Below are 22187 nucleotides of genomic sequence, written 5' to 3' on the forward strand. Positions count from 1 at the left end.
TTAAAAATCATATTAAGGGGCTGGGGATTTAGCTCAGCGGCAAAAGCGCCTGCCTGGCAAGCGCAAGGTCGTGAGTTCGGTTCCCGGTACCGGAGAAAAACCAAAAAAAAATTAAAAAAAAATAAAAATCATATTAAAAAATGTTTCAGCTGCCTGCACAAATGTCTAAGAAATACAGTACTTCAAGTGAAAACCATCAACATAAAGAAACAAAAGTACAAACCATTTTCTAGATGCTCTAACACGTCACAGTCAGTTACTACTGCTTCACACTTGGTGTTCATACACACACGAACACACTTAGCTTTTCTTTCTACGAAGTTGTACATATTTAATATTACAGTACCAATATATACTTTTAAAATATTTACATACAAAGGAGCCAACTACTTATAAGTAACATTTACCTGTTAAACCCCCAATCTCCACTATTTGTTTTAGAATTCACTGTATTGCAATCTTCAGCCACTTTATTGTCTGCTCTAACAGAAAGGTACCGACTGCGGGGCAGGGGACACAGTGTGAACCTGCCTCTGGGCCTCTTCCTCAACAATCCCATTACCCCAACCAGCCAGTTATTGACAGCAACCCAGCAGCTTTTCATTCTGTCCCCTAACCTTCTACAAAACTTACCTTCTATCATTTTAGGATCCTTGAATCCCTAAAACTTGACTACACATTTACATTACATATAATATATATATTATAGGTATGTGTATGCATACATGTCCTTTGAACGAAAATACCGGTTGAAAATTCAGCAACAATGAGGGCATTTTATTATTTTCTTGGATAAAACTGTTTACTAATCAATAGAGTTATCACTTCATGTTTGTAGAGACTAAATTTCAAAAATTTCTTCAAAGACTTTAAAATCTAGAAACTATACCATACGCAATCGTTAGTCTAAAGTAGTAGCAATTACAACCACCATGTAACCACAAAAAAAAAACAGCTAAAACTTCAAATTTTATAATTATTTGAACTTTTAAAAATACTACTTCAAAATGGTGGTGCACAGCTGTAATTCCAACACTCTGAAGGCTGAAACAGGAGAACCCCAAGTTTGAGCCCTGTCTGGACAACTGGGCAAGACCCTGTGTTAAAAGGTTAAAAATAAAGGCAGGGTACTGGGGAGGTAGCTCAGTGCAAAGGCCCTGGGTTCAAGCCACAGCATCTCAAAAAACAAACAAAAGCACTACTTCATTTTGTTCAGATTCAAAGACAAAAAATCAAATTCACATTTCACTCACTAAATCAAGGGTTCCAGAAAACAATATTAAAAAGATACAGCTAGTAAAATCAGTGTTACAGCTGGGCATGGTGCAGCACGCCTATACTCCCTGCACTGGGGAAGCTGAGGCAGAAGAGATCATCATGAGTTCAAGGTCAGCCTGTACTACATAATGAACTGTGAGACTCTCTCTCCAAAAAAAATAAAAATCACCATCACAGCAGGCAACAAATTAACTATTCAAAATAGTTATATAATGTTCAAACAATTTACAAATTATGCACCACAGGTATAGTAGGCAAAGCCATTGTAAAACTGCTACTATAATTGGAGCTCAACAGAAAAACAAAAATTTCAGTAATATTCATGGTACAAATTTTCCACTAGTAATGTACAAAACCAACTGTACACATATCCAAGTGAATGTTTCCAAAAACTAATTCCCACTCTTTCACTAGTCAAAAAAACCCCAGCAGTTCTCAAGGCTCTATGAGACGAAGACCAATATAAGCCCAAATGGTGGCACACACCTGCTTAAGGCCAGCCTGGGCTACATAGGGAGCTCAAGGCCAGCCAAAACACAAAGAAAAAAAGACCAATATATACAGGAACCGTCAAGAAAAAAATCGGAGATAAAGAGAAATCCACCATGGCTGACCAGCTATTTAAATCCCTCCATCTAATTCACTTCTCTCCAATGTCTCTCCAATGAAGGCTGAAACAGGAGAACCCCAAGTTTGAGCCCTGCCTGGGCAACTGGGCAACACCCTGTGTTAAAAGGTTAAAAATAAAAGCGGGGTGCTGGGGATGTACCTCAGTGCAAAGGCCTTGGGTTCAATCCACAGCATCTCAAAAAACAAACAAAAGCACTACTTCATTTTGTTCAGATTCAAAGACAAAAAATCAAATTTGGCTACCACAGCCTACTGACTCAGAAGTGTAGCCCTCACACCAGCAGTACCAACATCCCTATCACCTGAACTTACTGGAAATACAAACTCTCAGGAATTGGAGAGGTGGGGCACTGAGCAAGCTGGTTTGGGGGTTTTGTTCATGCACTGGAAAGTGACTACAACCCAGGCCTGTGCCTTACCACTCACTGAGCTATATGCCCAAGCCTTTTTTGTGAGACAGGGTCTCATCAGATTGCTTAGGCTGGTGTCAAGCTTGTCATTCTCCTACCTTAGCCTCCTGACTGGCTGGGATCACAAGCACGTTTATGCCACCACACCCAACCAAGCATCTGTTTAACAAGCCTCTGGGTGACTCCAATCCACACTAAAATCTGAGAACCACTGTCACAGTTCTTGGTTAAAACCTTCATCTCTCATCACTGTCATGACAACAGCCTCCTGACCCAGTGCATCAACCAGGGTGCCGCCAGGATGCTGTTTGTATTATTTTCCTACTCAAATTCCTTCAAAGGATCTCTCAACTTTCCAGTGCGCTGGCCTATCCACAGGGCTCTCATGGTTTAGACACTGCCACCATGTCTTCCCATCCCCTCCCCCACACATCCTGAAGCTTATCTCCAGACCCAACTCAAATCATTAACCCTAACCGTCTTTGCACAATTCCTCTCTTGCAACATCCTCTCTTCTCCTACCCTTACCCACCACCTCCCCACTCAACCCACAAGACTCGTTCCTGAGCTGGCGATGGGTTAAGTAACCCCTCCTGTGTGCTCCTTCAACTACCCCTGCTATGCTTACCCAGCTCTTTCTCACTATCCTTCTGTTGACTTGTTCCACAGTGACTAGCACAGAAGAGAGACTAGATAAAATATAATTGAGGGAGGGTATTTATAAAAGACCTCTCTCACATCAAAATTCTAAAGTCCTTGAGGTCAATGATCCTTTCCTCTTTGCCCTTGATTTCTAGTGTCTAGCAATGCTGACACTGAGCAAACACCTTTTACAAGTTTAAAAGCTGAGTGAACAACTGCTTCAGAAGCTAAGTAAGAAAGTGCTGTAGGGCTGGGGATACAGCAGAGGAACAGAGCACTTACCTAGCATGTATGTGCAAGGCTCTGGGTTTGATCTTCGCACCAATAAATAAGTAATCAATTAATTAATTGAAGCTGTTGTAGAATCACAAGCCAATAATGATTTTATATAATCTATACAAAAATATTACTTCCTGATGTAGAATAAGTCTTTCTGCAATGTCAATAAAAGAAAGCCAGGGATTTGGAGGGAGGAATGGCTGAATCTAGGGCTGAGAAGGAGAAACTATATGATGAATCTGGAACATGCTGTGTCACAAAGAAAGTTCCTTAAAAAAAAAAGTCATTTTGAAAGGGAATCTGAAAGGGCTTCCAGTGGCCAAAGCTGGGAGAAGGTTGAACAACAAAGTAAGTAGTGATGCTGCATTATAACCCCTCAAAAATAAATATCCACAGGTCCACACTGACACACATGACTAAATGAGTGAATAAATTTGAAAATAAGAAAATAAGTAGGAGAAGGTTTGGTGGGGTAGCTCAGTGGTACAGTGCTTACCTAGAACATGCAAGACCCTGGGTCCCCCAGCACAGCAAAACCAAAACAGAATAAACAGAAAAGGAAGAATCTGGGGAAATGCGGGCTCCAAGTAATACTTGGAATAAAGGAAAATAATAAAATAAAGGAAAAAGAAAATAACCACTGGGAAACAACAATTGGGCTAGGGTTATAGCTCCGTGGTACACACTTGCTTAGCAGGCGCAAGGCCCTGGTTGGATCACCAGCATCACAAAAATGAAAATAAAAAATAACCAAACCATGGTAGCTCACACCTGTAGTCCCAGCACTTTGGGAGGCTGAGGTAGGAGGATTAAAAGTCTGAAACCACCCTGGGCAACTTAAGAGACTTACCAAGATGCTGGCTCAAAAAAAAAAAAAAAAAAAAGTGCTAAGTAGCTCAGTGTGAACGTCCTGGATTCAATCTCCAGGATGGCAAAAAATAAATACAAAAAATAAAAACACAATAATCATTGCTCCAGATAAGCTCCAATGATGAATGCTAAATCAGAAAACGCAGCTGTATCACAGATCAGAGACTAAGGAAGCAACTAAAATGGAACATGGGATCCTGGACTGAGTCTTGAGGCAACAGAAAATAGAAAGACATTAGAAAGGCAAATTGAGGAGACTCAAAGAAAACCCATACCTTAGTTTACTAAACACAAGTACCATGATTATGTAATGTTTTAACACTGTGGAAGGAGATTAGGGCAGCTGAAAGGGCATGGGAACTTAGCACTATCTTTGCAACTCTTCCAAGTCTAAAATTATTTCACAATGCCAGGCATGGTGGCGCAAACCTGTAATTCCAGCAATCTCTGCACTTGGGAAGCTGAGGCAGGAGGATTACTGTGAGTTCGAGGACAACCTAGGCTACTGTACCCTGCCTCTGGTATAAACTTAGTTATGGAGTACCTAACTGGAGTACCTAACAACACTTTATCTCCAAAGAAATTTAATCGATTAAATTATTTCATAAGTTTATTAATGCAATACATAATTTCAATAACTTTACGTAATTATACCTAACAGGTTAATTCTCTAAGTCATCAAACTGAGATTCTAGTAATTTTTATATTAATGTGAAATCTTCAAAAAGTTTTGAAAATAAGTGGAAAGGTAACTAAACTGGAATTCAATAAAAATTACATCCACTAGAATTTTTATGAATTAGTTACACTTCACCAATGTGTTTTTTTACATCTATTTTCAAACATGCATCTAACTTAACTGTCCTTTGCTTAAGGTAAAGGGGACTGACTCCTTACTCTCAAGGAGCAATGTCCCATTCCTCAGCCTCTTGGTTTTTGCTTTGGTTCATTAGCTATTCAGATAGCAAGTCAGTTCTCCATCCCCATAAACTCCCCATCTCCTCTTCAGCAGATGAGGAGCAGCAAGTAGTGAGCCAGGGAGAAAAAAAATCAGAGAGGAAAAAGTACAGCTGTTTGGCACTTTTCAACACCATTCTCTCCTAATCTCTAACTGCTTTTCTGCAGAATTCATGGACCATTTTCCAATACTACCAGCATTAGGTGGCATCACTCACATCTACTACACTCCACCAGCTCAGCTGTCCCCCTGTACAAAGCTAAGGCTTCCTTCCTTCACAAGCGCTCATACCACTTTTCACACACACTGCACTGACAGCTGACACACCTGTGCTTTGCTTGAAATCCTTCACTAGTTCCCTGTCTAACCTCAGTATAGCAAAGTCTCCCTCCTTACCTTCCCTACTCTGGTCTGTTCCAACTTACAAAAGATATGCTAGACATAAACTACACTGCCAGAAAGACTGGGTCTTTATGCCCAGATACCCTCTCCTCATTATACAACTCATAAATCTGTTTTTTTTTTATTTTAAATTACTTTAACATAAGCACTCTTAAAACTTTAGTAAAGTTATAAATGTGAACATTTTCTCAAAGTATTTAACAAATATACTTTTAGTACACAATTTCTAAAATATGTAGGAAAAGAGCAAGATAAAATCTTAACTGCTGCTGGGCATGGTGGCCCACACCTGAAATTCCAGCACTCAGAGGCACAACCGTCTGCATGAATTCAAGGCCAGCCTGAACTACAAAAGCAAGACTATCTCAAAAAACAGCAACAACAACAAACAAACAAAAACTGCGGAAAAACCGGTTCTGACTTTCAGAAATCCTTCCATGAAAACCCGAGTATTAAGTGGGGAAAACCATTCTGAATGACGCGATTATTTTAGCCCCCACAGTGTCACGGGGTGTAACCCACGCACCTGAGCACACAGCACTAACGAGTACCGGTTTCTTCCTCAAACATCTAAAACACGCTCTGTTTGGGGCCAGTGTTAATTAAGATGTCTGAAAAATGGAAGTATTTTAAGAAAAACCAGTGTAAGTGACATTAGTACTATATACTTTTTCTTGCTACTTGGCTCAAGACAATTTTAAATTAAGTCCAAGTGCACTGGAGCCAGAAGACACCTCAGAGACTGCATCCAATGTGTTAAAGATGAAACAAATCATCTCCAGAATATTGAGTACAGCACAAGAGGCCTCTTCTACATGGCTACATATTTTATTATTTTGGTGAGCCAGTGAAGTATTTTTAACTTAATTTTGTTAAACATTAAAATTATTCAAATGTCTGGTTAGGATGAAGGTGGTTATCTTCCTCAAAGCTCAAAAATCTACATTTGTATAATGAGCAGTTTGACAGCTTTCTAAGTGCCTTCAAATTTAAGCTTCCCTTAGCTACTAAATCAGCAGAAGTAATGTTACAAACAAAACCAACAGGGCGGTGTGGCAGCAAGCACCTGTAATCCCAGAGGAAGCTGAGTTGAGGCAAGGGGATGGCTGAGTTCTCAGAAACTCACAGCCACATATAAAGTCTGAAGCCAGACTGAGACCTTACCCAGTCTGCCTCAAAAAACAAAAAGCATAAACAGTAAAAGAAAACCAAAATATGTACCAGCGAAGTTTTTACTATGTATTTCATTTTGAGAAGATAGCTCATTTGGCCATAGACACAGTACACAAAATTACAACTACATGAGATCTCTTCCTTTTTAAGATGGTTTCTTTACTTTAAATGACACAGAACCACAAATCAAAGGACGTGTCACTTTTGGGTAAAAGAAAAATCTAAGTTATATTTGCCATGGTTCAAAGGACCAATCTTCCCAAGTATCGATGGACACACACTGATTGAGGAAGGGCATCTCCTTTGCAGTTCTCTAGTTGGCTCAACTGCTGCGCCCATTGCCCCGCCCCCTGCCTCCAAGTATGTGGAGGCAGCCAATGCCTATATGGCTATGGTGAGAATCTTCTCACATCAGACTGATCAAAGTCCTTCAAGACTTTTCCAAATGAAATAAAGAGGTAGTCACTAAACAGGAAAACATAAAAATTGAGCACTGTCAAGTAATGTTCCTACCATGTAAAGAAAGCCAATCTACTAGGAAAGAACAAAATCAACCTATAAAAAAAAAAAGCAGAACTGCTGACAGATTCCTGGTAGCATTCAAAGGCGTCTGGTGCTGACTATATGTAAAGTCCAGCTGACTTAATGTTCCTCCCATTATTAAGTTATTCAACCTGTGTTTGTATTCCTATACCCACATGCCAATGAGTACCCTTTCTTAAATAAACCAAAAATCTGAACTGGGTTTCTGCAGTACAACTAAGAGTCCTGACTCATGCCACCATTTGGAAGTAGATGACTCATCAAAATATTTATCACAGGTACATGCAGTTAAAAGCAAACTACAAAATTTTCTGAACCTCTACCTTAAACGCAAATGGTGCTGGCGGTATCCATCTCTCATCACACTACTCCAACGGTGAAATATGCATTTTAATTCAAGAAAAATAAAATGTTAACTTCTTAAAGTCTAACACTTATGATTAACACAAACCACATTTTAAAATTGGTTTATCAATTATTCCTTTACCTTTTCTTCTCCAGACTGATCCAAATATCATCTGTGAGTACATTCTTTGAAGAAAAGCAGAAACACATGGCACTGAGCTTTACTACAACTAATTTAGTAAAATCTCTTCTCCCCTCCCCTACAGGCTGGCCTTTCAATGAATTCTTTCCAATATTCTACTGAAAGGATGACCCAGCTTCGGGCTACCAACCAGTCACAAAAACATTCCTGAGACATTAATTCATTCAAATAGTGAGCACTTCCCAGGTCCTGCTCTGTGTACTGGACCGGGTGACAAGATGGAGCTCATTCTTGTTGCCATAAAGTTTAAATTCTGCAGGGAAACAAACAAACAAAAATCAATGATCAAGGCTATTTTAAAGAGAAAAGCTGGGGAGGCTGAGGCAGGAAGACAGCTGCCAAGTTCAGGGCCAGACTGAACTACACAGGGACACCCTGCCTTGGGAGGAAAAAAAAAATACATAGAAAAAAATCAGTGCTATGAGGAGAAGAGACGCTTATGACTGAAAATGGCTGGGGGTTGGAAGCTACCTCCGTGGAGCCTCTTCCGGGTGCTAGCACTGGAACCTCTGAGACCTGAGCGGCGAAAGAGCACCAGCCGGAGAACAAAGCAGTTAAGGTGCGGAGACAGGAACAAGCTTGCTCGGAAGGTGTGGCGTGTGGCGAGAACAGTGAACAGGGGAGGGTGCTGTGAAACTGGGTAAGGTTCCTGAGGCGGCCGAGGACCAGGTAGGTGGGGAAGGGAGGGCAGAGTGGGAGAGGGAAACACATCTGAATTTTACACTTCGTGAGGAAACCCTTTTTGATGAAGGTTTGATGAGGAAAGAAAAGCAAACTGACCTTTCTGAGCTAGGCAAAATAACACATATAAATATTTCTGGGACATGTTTTATAAGACCATAAATGCATTTGTGGGAAACTTTACTTCATGCAAAGTCACATGCTAAAAGTAACAGTGTATTATAAGGAAAGAAACAAGGTGAAAGGGAGACACTTAAAATGCACTCAGTTTTAGCACACCTGTAATCCCAGACCTCGGGAGGCTGAGGCCAGTCTCCTGAGTTCAAGGCCAGTCTGAACTACATAGCAAGACCCTGTCTCAAAACAACAGAAACAAAAAAAGTATTCAATCTTAACACCAAAACATTAGAAAAAGTAACAACCCACCTAAAAGCACTAACAAAAATTTTAATGTCAAATTCCTCATAAATAATTGTGATAAATATACAACTTTAGACAGTTGAGGAGGATTAAAGAACACTTAAGGTTGCTGAGTTAAACTCAGGCAAAAGCAAAAAAAGATCAGGGCAAGTCAGATGTAGTAACTTTCGTGACTGAAAACACGGCCACACTAGGTGCGCAGCGCTTAGTGAACACTGAGCTCGGCTCTGGTTACTTGGTGCAAAAATGTGAATATGCTCGGGAAAACAATGTGAGAGCCAGAGCAACTCCCTTGTTACACGGACATCACCCCCCTAGTCAGCACCAAATGGAAGTCCATTCAGGACACAGACACACACTAGAGCACAACCAAGCAGGTATTCTTTTTCATTACATTATCTCTTCCATTCTAATTAAATCTTTTTAAGTATTTGACATTTTGCAAACAGAGAACTAAAGCTTATCTAAAACTCAAGAGGCAAATAAAATGTATCCAGAAGACGCAGAATTTATTCCTGAACCTAACCAGATTATTTTTCCCAGACTATTCACAGTGAGAACTATTCTTGAGGACTTCAAACTACAGCCTTTAGATTACACCATGTGCATTCATCTATTTATCAAAAGATTTTAAAAGCCACTTTTCCTGTCACTACCAGTTCTCACTCCTAGCAAGTCACCTGCAACGTGGATCTGTCAGACCAAAGGAACCAACCAACCAATGTACCACTAGCAGAACAGATCTGAATCATCCGGGAGAAAATGCCGAGCAAGTGAGGCTAGATGAAACAGTACAGCCAGATCCCTCAAGTATCTGACCAAAAAAGGTAGCAAACAGCAGGGAGCAAAGCAATAGCAGTGGAGTGCCTACACACACACAGTCGTCTGCCTGATCAAGAGCACTCTCCTATAGATAAATAAAAGATAGGAGCAAGAAAGGCCTATAAGATGAACATATTTCCATTTTGTAATACCTAGTCTGTCTTAACACTAGGGAGGAAAGATGAAACACTAATCTCTTAGATGTACTATCCTTGGCGATTTTAAATTTACTGTTAAATTTTTAAAACTCATTTTTAAGTACTCTTTTAATATATTACACAATAGTGTGTAAATCTTTTTTTTTGGACTGTTTCAGACAGGGTCTCACTATGCTGTTCAGGCTGGTCTTGAACTCACTTTATAGCCCAGGCTGGCCTTAAACTCACAACGATCCTCCGGCCTCAGCCTCCCAAGTGCTGAGATTACAGGCTTTATTCAGTTTTAAACCAAAAATTCTAGTTTCAATCAATTGAGCAGCTCAACTACCTCCCTTCTGACAAAGGAGCCATCCAATTTAGGTAGGCTCCAAATGATACACGGAATCCAATCGACCAAGACCTCTTATCCGCCAACCTTTACTTTAAGGATGCCATGTCTCAATTATTTTGGATATTTTCACCATTAACAAGAAGTAAAGGGTGTGCCCAGCTCACCATGACAACTTGGTATTACCATCACTCACTCCTATTCCAGTTCTGTCCCTGTCACCCTTCACCACCATCAAATGAAAATCTAATGCTACTGCCATCCTACACTCAAAAGTAGAAACACAGAAAGTAGAAGTTATTTCCATGATAGACTGGGTAGCAGATCAGGAAAAGAACAACTCAAGAATTAAGAGCCAATCTGAGTCACAGAATCACTTAGGAACCAAAGTTTGGTTTAACAAGACAAAATATATGGAATGAACACATACTTTGAAACCTGTGAGAAACTAACAGTCAAACTTGTGGGCATCAGGAGGGGTATGGACTAAAAACCCACACGAAGACCAAAACCCAGGAAGCACAGCCAATGAACAGTAGAGATCATATCGGGTCAAGGGGATATGGGGGAGGGGAGGAAAGAACGAGGTGAAACGGACTCCAAAGAGCACGGGAGTACAAGAAGCAAGTGGACAAGCTCAAACAATCTCCCAGTTCAGATCCAACTGCAAATGTTCAGGTCATGCTTTTTCTTTCTTTCACCCAGGTTTTGAGCATAAATAATCCTTATGTCTCCTACTGTATCTACAAAGTTTGCAAGATCCTACAGATGCCAAAAACTGCAGAGCAGAAAACTAGTTTTTCAAAGCAGATCCTCACAATTCTTACCGTACAAACACGAGTCCAAGGGGCAGCGGATGTGGCAATCTGCATGGTCTGCTTTTCTACTTTTATATTTTTTGAGTAACCTTCAAACAGGAAAGGTTCTGCTGTACGAGGAAACTCAGACAAAGAGCTTTATAGTCAGCTCAATGTGAACGGCAAGTCTACAGTGTGCCAGACACTCTACCCGGTGCTGAAGATAAAGATGGATGGAGGAAAAAAGGCTCTGATTAGTAGATACAAGTTAACAATACTCAGTCAAGAAGAGGTCTGTGCCAGAAACAGGCGACACAGTCACAGGTCAGAACGTCAATTTAGGCCTATCCCACAAAGAGGCTTACTCGTCAAATAGTGTGGCTTCATGCAGCCCACGTGTTACGCAGCATGTTTAAGAGCATGAAGTAATTATCCAAACTTTTTAATAGGACTTAAGAAACTTAGCATAATGTTCATTGCTGTTAGTCATTACTGCCCTTTATGAAAAAATTCAAGGTTCTTAATTGAGAGTTGCTTGCAGATTGTACCTCCAAAAAAAAAGTCTTACACTTTACATTTAACACCAATTAAAATAATCATTATAAAACATACCTCGCAAAACTGGGCATCTACATTTCAGAATCCTAATACAGTATAGTCTCACAATACCACTTAAACACCTTATCTATGTTCTGCCAGCCAGTATGTCAACAATTTTCTCATTCTGAATACTAGTTCTAAACCAATAAAAGAATTACAAAGCCGGACATGCTGCTGCTGGCCTGTAATCCCACCACTTGGGAGGCTGAAGCAGGAGAATCGCCACAAGTTTGAGGCCACCCTGAACTATACAGTGAAACTCTGTCTCACCTAAAAACAAGAACAGAAAACTACAATTCTGTACTCTTTTGCATATATTTTTAATTCACTGAATAAAGTCACATTATTTTTACATAAAATCAATGCAGAGGTTTATAAAAGCATGTTTCTACTGACAAATAGAAAAGTATAGAAAATAAGGGCATATCAGGGGGTTAAAGTATCAACTTTTTATTTATTTATTTGCAGTTCCGGGGATTGAACATAGGGCCCTGAACATGCTAGACAAGTGCTCTACCACTAAGGCACATCCTCAGTCCTAAAGTATCAACTCATAAAAACTTGTTTGTTATTTTTGCTATATGCATTTTGTTATGTCATACATATTTTTAGTAATATTTCGTGTCATCATTTGAAAAAAAAAATGTTTTTAAAGGTGATATATATTTGAAATGATGGACCCAAGCAGCAGCCACTCACAACTAACTACACTTGATTTAGGGGCTGGAGAAAAGGGATGCAGTCTCCTTTTTTAAGAAAACTAGCAATCATTTTTTCTAGATACCTTATCAAAGTGTGACAAAATTCAATATACTCCTGTACACAACATTTACATCAGACATGTAACAAAGCTCCACAGTACATGACCTCACTCCAGAGCAGGGGCAGCTCAGTCACCAAACTCAGCCCTCTGACTGGAAATTCTGACCACCCTATCTCTGTAGCTGCCACAGTAGCCCTGACAAGCTCACAGAATAACCCATAGGAGGGATTATCTTTCTGTGCCTCTCTGCAGCTGCTGCTTCTGCAGCTAACATCAGTGGCAGAAGCAACGAGCATTTACGGTGTATTCCCCCACGCCACTTTACATGCAAGTCCCGTCAATTCTCACCAACTGCTCAGTGAAGAAAGAACTTTTATTCCTATTTTTCGGAAGTGGAAACCAACTGCAATGATTATATAAATTCTCAAAGCCATACATACAGGAAGTGGACGTGACAGGGTTCAACAGGGTATATCTGGCTGCAGCTCTTCACCACACTAACACCCCACACTGGATTTCCTGTTCATCAGACAGATCCTGTTCCTGCTGCTGTGAGGGTCACTGCCTCAGGGAAGGCTCACAGGGCTGCAGAGCACAGAAACGGGTGACACCTTTCTGGGCTGCTCCGGCGGAAGCTGTACATGTTCAGCACAACTGGGAGAGATGCCCCTTTAGTGGCAAACTGAACAGCCAATGAGGAACTGCAAGCGACCCAAATACAAGTGGTACCAATAGAACCGAAAACAGAATTAGAATCTGACTGGAGTCAGTAAGAAAGCTGCCAGGCTACAGGAGGATCCACTCAGTTCAACAAATCCCACTGTACCAAAGACTGCCATGGTTACTAAAATAAACTGCTAGATTGTAAGAACCTTAGTTTTCACCTGGTTCCAAAACTCTTGGGAAAATAGTACCTTTAAAACAAGAAACCAAAACCTCCTTTTAAGGTTTGCACTGAATTATGTCTCATTATGAAGCTTAGAAGAGAATCAGAACTCACCAATTCACTTTTCTGAAGACCCAGTATCAAAAAAGAACCAACACTGTTTAATTATATAACTACTCTAATTCTGCCAAGAAATCTGAGACTAAGCGATACCAGAAATATTCAGATCCAGTTCTTTAATAACTGACTTTTAAAAAGCATAGGATAAACTAACATACTTTTTCTGCTTCTTTTGACTGCTGAAGTTGAAACAACAAAAATTCTTAACTGGATGCTTCACTTTTTCACAATTACTTTTTCCAAATGGCATATTCCCGCACAAAGAATGTAATCATTACATACTACAAGTATGTACTAATAAAAAATAAAAATTGAAAAAAAAATTTTAAAAATGGAAACTGGCCAGGCAAGGGGGCAACACCTGTAATTTCAGCATTTAGGAGGTTTAGGCAGGAGGATCACAGAGTTCCAGGCTAGCCTGGGCTACGTACTGAGTTCAAGACCAGCCTAAACTACATAGTGAGACTGTCTCAAAAAAGAAAAGAAAATTGAAAAACTGAAAAAAAAAATAATAATAATGAAGATGCACATCCATGGCAGGGGGGGCCGCACAGGGTGGGGAGGGGGACATATTCAAACAGTTCGAAAGTTCTGCATGAAAGTAAGTGTCCCCGCATGTAACAAAATGATCTGACCAACCCAACCTCCAGTGCTGGTCTCTTAGGGATCTTTCCAGAGTAAATCTCAACATATGCACATAAATCTGCTATGCACCCTCTCTTCCTCTGTGCTCCCCTTTTTAAATAAAATGACAGCGGAGTATACCGGCTTTTCTGTCCTTTTGTTTTTTCATTTGCACTTATCTATGATAAGAGCCTTTAAGAGTAGTATCAAGAAAGTCACAAGCACTAAAGCTAAACCAATCTGTAAGGCAACAATTCACACAAAAACGTTTCTTACCAGCTATCAAAGCTGGAGACCTCTGCTGGCAGAAGATAAGGAAATCTAAGGTCAAAATTTAATCCCAGGGCTGGGGATTTAGCTCAGCGGCACAGCGCCTGCCTGGCAAGTGCCAGGTCATGAGTTCGATTCCCGGTACCAGAAAAAAAAAAAATTTTAATCCCAATGAGGGCCTATTTTGTTGTTAGCTTTGTTTTTGCACAGACTAGGAAAACTCTATTTCCTAAATACAAAAAAAATGCCTATACTGTACCCCAATCTACAAACTGTATAGACTGTACACTGCTTAAAGATGACAAAAGCAATTCAAAGAAAATCCCTCACTTTACTATGGGAAAAATATTAAGTATGTACCATATTTTACATAAAAAGATACTGAAGTATATAGCTACAAATACTACTTTAAATTTCAGACATATATAAAAATTCTATTCCACAAAAATTACATGAAAAGGGAAAAATACTAAGGAAATTCATTATCCATTCCCATCACCTTATTTCAGAAACTCAAAGTAGATGACCCAATTGCCTTTCACTGAGAGTTAATGACATATGATACAGCCACTACACAGAAATGGAGTAAGATTAGTACACACTCTACCTAATTAGTCTGCTCAAATTAAAGGAAAAACATAAAACACTTCTGCTCAGTCCATAGGATGTGTTCTATGTTTAGCTGAAGAAAACCACCAAAATGTGCTATTGCTATAACACATCTGGGCAAGGTATTTGCTTACTGTTAATGTCAAGTGCTTGCTACATTACTACTCTAATCTGTAGATTTTTAGGCAGATATTCTTGACCAAAAAACATGAAAATGACAGAATCTCAGAATTTTCATATATTAGTTGAACTACTGACCATAGTCATTCAATTACTGGTTGAATGAACAAACTCTAGGTTTTTTTTGGTTTTTTTGGTTTTTTTTTGGCAGTGCCAAGGACTGAAATCAAAGTTTCATTCAAGCACTCCCTCAGAGCTACACCTCCAATCCTTTTTAAATTCATTTTTCAGACAAGGTCTCACTAAACTGCCCAGGCTGAGCAGAAACTTGCTTGTAATTCCAAATAGCTGGGATTACAGGTCTGCAACATCATACATGGCTCATCTTATCATCTTGATACATACCTCTTATAGAAGCCGAAAGATTTCCCCACACAACCATGGTTTTGCAGAACCTTATTTAAAAACTCTCTTATGGCTTACTATTGGATCCATGTTAGAATGCTACCCACTAGTCTAACAAATACGTGCTAAAAACAAAAACACTAAACATCACACTTGAAAACTGAATCACAGCTTGCTTCCTTACCAGGTCCTACCCTTTAGAGAACTAAAAAGGACAAAGAGAAAGAAATAAAAGTGTGAATTGGTGCCTTTGTTCTCAGACAAAACAAAAATATCAAGTAGATTGCTATCTTATTTCTGAAAATCTTTACTGTATTAATGTAATTAAAAGGCTAGGGATACAGCTCAGTGGCATAAGCATCTGCCTGGCAAGCTCAAGGTCCTGAGTTCGATTCCTGGTACCAAAAAAAAAATTTGAAAGGATATAACACCAAATTAGTTGCCTTTAGAGTCGATTACCCTGGCTGGTTAGAACTAATATGGCACAGCCCTACACTAAAAACCTACTGAAGGAGATGGTAAAAATGACATTCTTCTGATAGATTAAACCCATTCACACTGTATAATGGAAATATCCCATACTCAGTGTTAACACATTAACAGTAATGCTTCAAATGAGATTTCAACGTGGTCAGAATGAGGTAGTAGAGAAAAAGCTAAACACACAATCTTAGCCAAACAATGTGCTAAATGCCTACATTCCCAGTTACACAGGAGCCTGAGACAGGAAGATTACAAATTTGAAGCCAACCTGGCCAATTTAGCGAGACCCTGTCTCAAAATGCAACGTAAAAAGGACTGGGAGGGTCAGGCGTATAGCTCAGTGGTACAGCGCCTGCCTGGCAAGCGCAAGGTCCTGGGTTCGATTCCTGGTACCAAAATAAATAAAGGAATGAATGAGTGATTGAAGCAAGGACTAGGAGTATATATAATGCAGTGGTACAGTGCTTGCTTAGCATGCTTGAGGACCTGGGTTTGATCTCAAAAAACACAAAAAATAAAAACAAAAAGCCACGACCTTATATAAACATACTACTAAAAAAAAAAATGAGGAAACAGCCTTAAAGATAAAAATGAAATCCAAGACCATAAACAATATGATGTCTAGCACACATACAGGCTGAGCATCCCTAATCAGAAAATCCAAATACTCCAAAATCAAAATATTTTGACCATCAACATGATCCAACAAGTGGAAAATTCCACACAGGACATCTCACACGATGCAATAAAAATGCTGTATAAAATTATTTCAGGCGATGTGTACAATGTGTATATGGTAACTCACTTTCACATTTACTCTTGGGTCCCCTTCAAAGATATCCTACTATGTTTACAGAAATATTCTAAAATTGACAAAATCTAAAATTCTAAACACTTCTGGGTCCCAAGCCTTTCCAGTAAGGAATACTCAACCTGTATAACCAGTAAATCAGTGATGGGGAACCTTTCAGAGTGTCCAAACTGCAACCCCAAACCACTTATTTATTGCAAAGTGCCAATATATGCAATTAAACCTGAACTGACATTTTAGAAAAAATTCGTATGTTATCATTTGTCTTAAAAGAAAAACAACACGCGTATCATGGGTTCCCCGCAACTGAAGTTGACCTACTGTGACATGGCTCCTAACTAGGTTTTGCCTCAATACCCCTGCTACTATATACACTGTACTAGAATCAAAATGACAAATCTACCCATTTGCACTTAACTCCAAGAACTTATCTCACTTTCTTCCTTGTCAACTCTGACAGATTACAATGGAAGTAAACAGTTAAATGTGAATAATACACATACACTTTGGCAGTCTAATTCAAGACACATTCTGTCACACCACCAACAGTGGAACAAGGCTATCACTGCTCTCATGGTAATATCAGCCTTGTTAATATAAGCCCTGCACATGAAAATGGTACAGAGCCTCTGACACACACAAAAACCAAGAACTCTGCCAAATAGTAAGAAAAATGCTTTCTTGTTTCAAGAGGCATAATATGTAGTTGAGGCAACATGACACATACCCATGAAAGAATGACTAGATATGGGATTTGTTCTAGTCATTAAATGTAACAGTATCTCAGAGAAATAATAACCTGAGTCAAAATACCAGAAAAGGCTTCACAGATGCAAAGCTAAAACTAAGCTATAAAAAGGACAAAGGGAAGGAACAGCACAAACAAAACCAGAGAAGTAATGAGCATGGAAAAACTGCAGAATAGGAGAGGCAGGCAAGAATCCACCCCAGTTGGGAGGAGTGGGCAATAAAGCTGACTGGGTAGAAAGAAGCTTTAAAAGCCAGACCGAAGCATATGAACTCAATCCAGTTGGCAAAAGGAATCCACTATGGGTTCTCCAGGAGGGAAGCTGACATGATGAAACTAGTATTTCAAATAAATTACACAGTCAGTAGTTATGGAAGATAGGATCGAAAAGAAAGGCTGCTCAGGACAACCAACTAGAAAATTAATGCAATAACCCAAACCTAAAACCACTCACTTGTCCTTCAGTGAGGACAGCAGACTGCTGGGTAAGAATATCGACCTACCAGAGAGCCAAGCGGGGCCTACATCCCTACTCTTGCCCCTTTACTACCTGAACCTTTATTTCCTCACTGTTGAATTTAGAATATCAGCTGCAGGGACTGTCCTAAGTACTTGTTAAAGCCCCAGTATCGTCCTGACGCACAGAACTCTATCAGTAGCGAATATTACTGAATTAAGAATGCTTTAAAAGCATTTTTAAGAAGAATGGGAAGTGAAAATAAATCAAGGTTCACAGGCACTTTAGACGAGAGAGCTTGACAGAGTTGAAAATACGGAACAAGAACTCAGGTGAACCAGGTATGGTGGTATATGCCTGTAATCCCTGTAGTGCAGAGGCTGAGACTGTTAAGATCCCAAGTTCAAGGCCAGCCTGGGCAATTTAGGGAGCCTCTTCCTCAAAACAACTTTTTTGGAGAGGCATAAGATTCACTCAATGTGATATCCCGGGGTTCAGTTCCAGGTAGAGAGAGGAAAAGGGCCAGGGCAAGGGGGAGAAAGCAGGGAAAGGAGAGAGGGAGAAAGGAAAGAAGAGGGGGAGGGGACCAACCTGCAGACATTGCTCCAACCTGCAAGGCAGACCATGCTGCTGTATCCAGTTCCTCTTAACGCAGAGTTCAAAAATGTTTCAAACGTAGCTAATTTTTAAAAATACAAACCTAACTGACGGAGTAGTGGCAAAAGCATGCAATAAGGCACCACTGCACCAACATCCATCCAGTCATTATGTCCAGGGCCCACTGACAACATCCACCTAATTCGCCACGGTGTGTGTAACTCTTAAATCACAACTTCTCTGAGTAAATAAATCATGCTAAACCTAGTTCAACTATGTTGCCGTGGAACTCAGGAAACAGAATTGCCACGCGTTATGCCCCCACTAAAACTAAGAACAACTAAAATGAAATACAAAGAAACAAACTTCAAAAGCAAACCCATCAGCAGTAGTTACTGCTCTAAAATGCTTGGTATGTCAAGCCCACACACATTAACTCACTTAAATGTCTCAACTCAGTGAAGTAGATTTTCCTCTTTGCACAGGTAAAGAAAGTAGCACAAAGCAAGTATCACCTGCCCGAGGTCACACAGCCAGTAAGGAATACAGCCTGAATTTGAACACAGGTAGCTCCCTGCAAAGACTCTAGTTGTACTACAATACAGAAACTTACGTGACTTTTCTTACACAAGTTTTCAGGAATATCTGCTCTCAGATAATTAAGCACACACTTATTTGCTTTTCCACCTTAATTAAAACATGGTGGGGCTGGGGATTTAGCTCAGCGGCACAGCGCCTGCCTGCCAAGCGCAAGGTCGTGAGTTCGATTCCCGGTACCGGAAAAAAAAAAAAGAAAGAAAATTAAAACATGGCACATTTTAACTAAGCTGGCAGTATTTCCTAGAGGCTTCTTTCCCCCTCACCACCAATCTTAAGGTAGAAAATACAGCAGCTTATAAGAAGATTGCATCTTATTAAATAGTGCTAGGGAGTTAGCCACAGTGATATGAACCTTAGGAATTTCATTTATCCATGCAATCACTTGACCTAGTTAGTACAGAGGCCCAACTATAGAAATACAAACTTGACTAAAAGCACGAGCTTTTTATAAAGCTAACTACACACCAACCCTGATAGAACAGCTATGAAATTTTGTCACGAATATGCTCACCTAGAAAGAACACGGATTAGGGGTCAGGCAGATCTAGGTCTGAGTACTGGTGCAGCCTCTAATCATTTTGTGGCCTTGACCAAGTGAATTAAATCCTCTGCATCTCTGTTTCATCATCCACAAATAAAGCCCAACACTATCGACCTCATAGGATTAGCCTGTGGTACAAGTGACACAGAAAGCACCTCACACCACCTACAGGGCAGCCTAGGCTGAATCCCTTTCCTCTGGCTCTAGAGTGAAAGGGTATTTATTGTACTCTTACTGAACTCAATGCCAGAGACAGTAAGTAGCCAAATCCCCAGGTCTCTCACAGAAGTTTTGCTGTTGCTGCTGCTGTTTTTTAACTTTAAGGTACTGTTGGTGGTGGAGTGGTCTGTCCTTCGAAGACCCATTTCTTTACTATATGACCGTGGAGTCCCAAACCCTTCTCTACCATGGAAATGTTTGAGTACAAATTACAAATCTCATGTAAGCTGCTTTTGTTTTTTGCATTTCAGTGACTTAACACTGTAAATATTACCTGTGAAGAGTCAAATCTACATGTTCTAGAAATAAAATATTAAGTCCCAGAGAAGGCCGATGTTTTGTCATACGTTCCCTAACCTCCCCCAATTCATATTCTTGTATATTTTTATATAAACAATTCCAAAATTGAACTACAACAAATTTTTCACATCACTCCATCTAAATGTGGTAAATCAGAAATTCTTCTTAGTAACCCTGTCAAAAGCTGCGGAAGGGGGATTCCTTTGTCAGCTACTCAGCTACTCTAACCAGGCTGTGCTTATACTGCATCGCTGTAGGAACTAACGTATTTATTCAACAGGTTGATGTTCCAAAGGTCTATTAATCACATCTCCCTTTATCAGTAGCCCTTCTGTTTACGGCCCTTTCCCCTCATCCGCTTAAAAGGCTCCCACTGCACAGGAAGCACTCATTTCTTGGTAGACAAGTATCATGGTAATCATGAGAAAGATTTTAAGAACACTAGTCTCAAAAAGATTCCTGGACAAACTGTATATAAAAAGTTATTAAAATGTGTAACACTTCCCTGACACAACTAATACCAAACTACAATCTCCGTAAGGTGCCATTCCACTTGCCAACTGGGTTTTCCACATTAAACACCAAAGGTGGTATGTCAGAACAAAAATGTTTTAAACCTATGATGAGCTTTGCAACCATTTTTAAGCCATTTGTTAAGACTTTAATTAACTCCCTTCAAGGTAAGAAACTTTTTTCATACACATACTGTCTTCATCCCCCACACTTTGTATTTTGTCCTAAATTCTATAGATCTGAATCTAACCATGCAAATGGTAAAAAAAAAAAAAAAAAGCCCAGCTACTGATTTAATAATTGTGACTACGTACAGCAGAAATGAAAAACAAAACGCACCCCCCATATCCACACAAACAGGAAAACCTCGACAGAAAAGCAAAATATAAACACACATCACATGCTTAACCACTCTTAGGCATACTTTCTTTCTGCCACCCCTCCCCCATAGGCAAACTATTTCTAGAACTCTCAATGATAACTGGGAGCCCTGCCATGGCTCCCAGAAGACAATCCCACATACACGATGTTTTCATGGAGATAAAGCTGCCCTACTTCCCAGACCATAAACTTATTAAAATAGTGAGCACACGCAGTGCCAAGAAGCCAGGATTTCTGAAATAGACCAGTGACTGTGGGTCTTCCTTAACAAAAATGATCACAGATCACACTGGGAAGCTCGAAAACTCACTGGCTGTCTTCAGTGTGTAGTAAGAATATTTATTGGACGTTGTTTTGGGTAAGTGGATAAAAACACCACGATAGAGCCTTGTATTAATCAAACTTGTGAAGGAGTCTTTGGGGGAGAAGAAAAAGATAATTATATTGGGGGAGGGGTGCGTGCAGTCTAAAGAGTCAGGCTAAAAATAACACATTATTTCACCCACCATATTTTATTAACAAAATGTTTGGATCAGCACAAGGTTCAGGACTGGAAAACAAGAAAGCCCACAGTGCACTTCCCTAAGCCAACCGTGAATCACATAGGTACTAAAACTCTTCATCCCTGACGCTTGCAAAGTCCAAAATTTTAGTTACTGTACACTCCAGACACTGAAGAAATCTAATTTCCCTAGGTTCAAACGCTTCCCGTGTATAATCATCAGAATTATTTCACAGGGTTAGATAACCTAACAGCGTTTCTCTCCGGCCAGCACAGCCCGAACCCTACACGAACACAGCATTTTCACAACCCAAATTTCGTGCCCTGCGCCGCGGCACTGAGATGTGTGTTTCAACAAATGAAGAACTTGAGAAATACTGAGCACGGTAACACACGCGTGGCCTCCCCGGGGCTGCCACTGACGGTCAACGATCCACTCAAATCGAAGTCCGCTCCCGTTCAAAAAACAGATAAAATAAAAAACCGAAAAACAAAAACTTGACACCGGTGGCAAAGAGGAAGTTGCGGAGAAGCCACCTCCGCACAACGTGGCCTGCACGCCGTCGGAGAGAATGGGGCTCCGGGCCGCCCGAAACTTACCAGCACGCGGGCAGCAACTTTGCCAGTGCCACACTTCTGAGCCCAACTTCAAAGCGCGCTGCCCACCGCCTCCCGCCGCGGACGCGGGCGCCGTCGCACC

The 22187-nt window shown here is 40.2% G+C and overlaps 1 protein-coding gene across 3 annotated transcripts in view; it reads right to left on the reverse strand.

Annotated features, from left to right (window-relative positions):
* Nucleotides 1-22181, reverse strand: part of Tbl1xr1 (transducin (beta)-like 1 X-linked receptor 1) — a 158953-nt gene extending 136772 nt beyond the window's left edge. For 2 of the 3 annotated variants that reach the window (XM_005383024.1, XM_013513515.1), the window contains exon 1: nt 22088-22181. Coding sequence is in view for 1 of the 3 variants with exons in the window: in XM_013513512.1 (XP_013368966.1) it covers nt 7673-7715 (43 nt within the window). In the remaining 2 variants the exon portion in view is untranslated. Of the gene's footprint in view, nt 1-7672; nt 7731-22087 lie in introns of those variants that run through there. The other variant, XM_013513512.1, reaches the window with a different exon arrangement.
* Between the last annotated feature and the right edge of the window lie 6 nt (nt 22182-22187).

The sequence above is a fragment of the Chinchilla lanigera genome, unplaced genomic scaffold (assembly GCF_000276665.1).
Source record: "Chinchilla lanigera isolate Chin_1 unplaced genomic scaffold, ChiLan1.0 scaffold00019, whole genome shotgun sequence".
In the NCBI taxonomy this organism is placed as follows: Eukaryota; Metazoa; Chordata; class Mammalia; order Rodentia; family Chinchillidae; genus Chinchilla; species Chinchilla lanigera.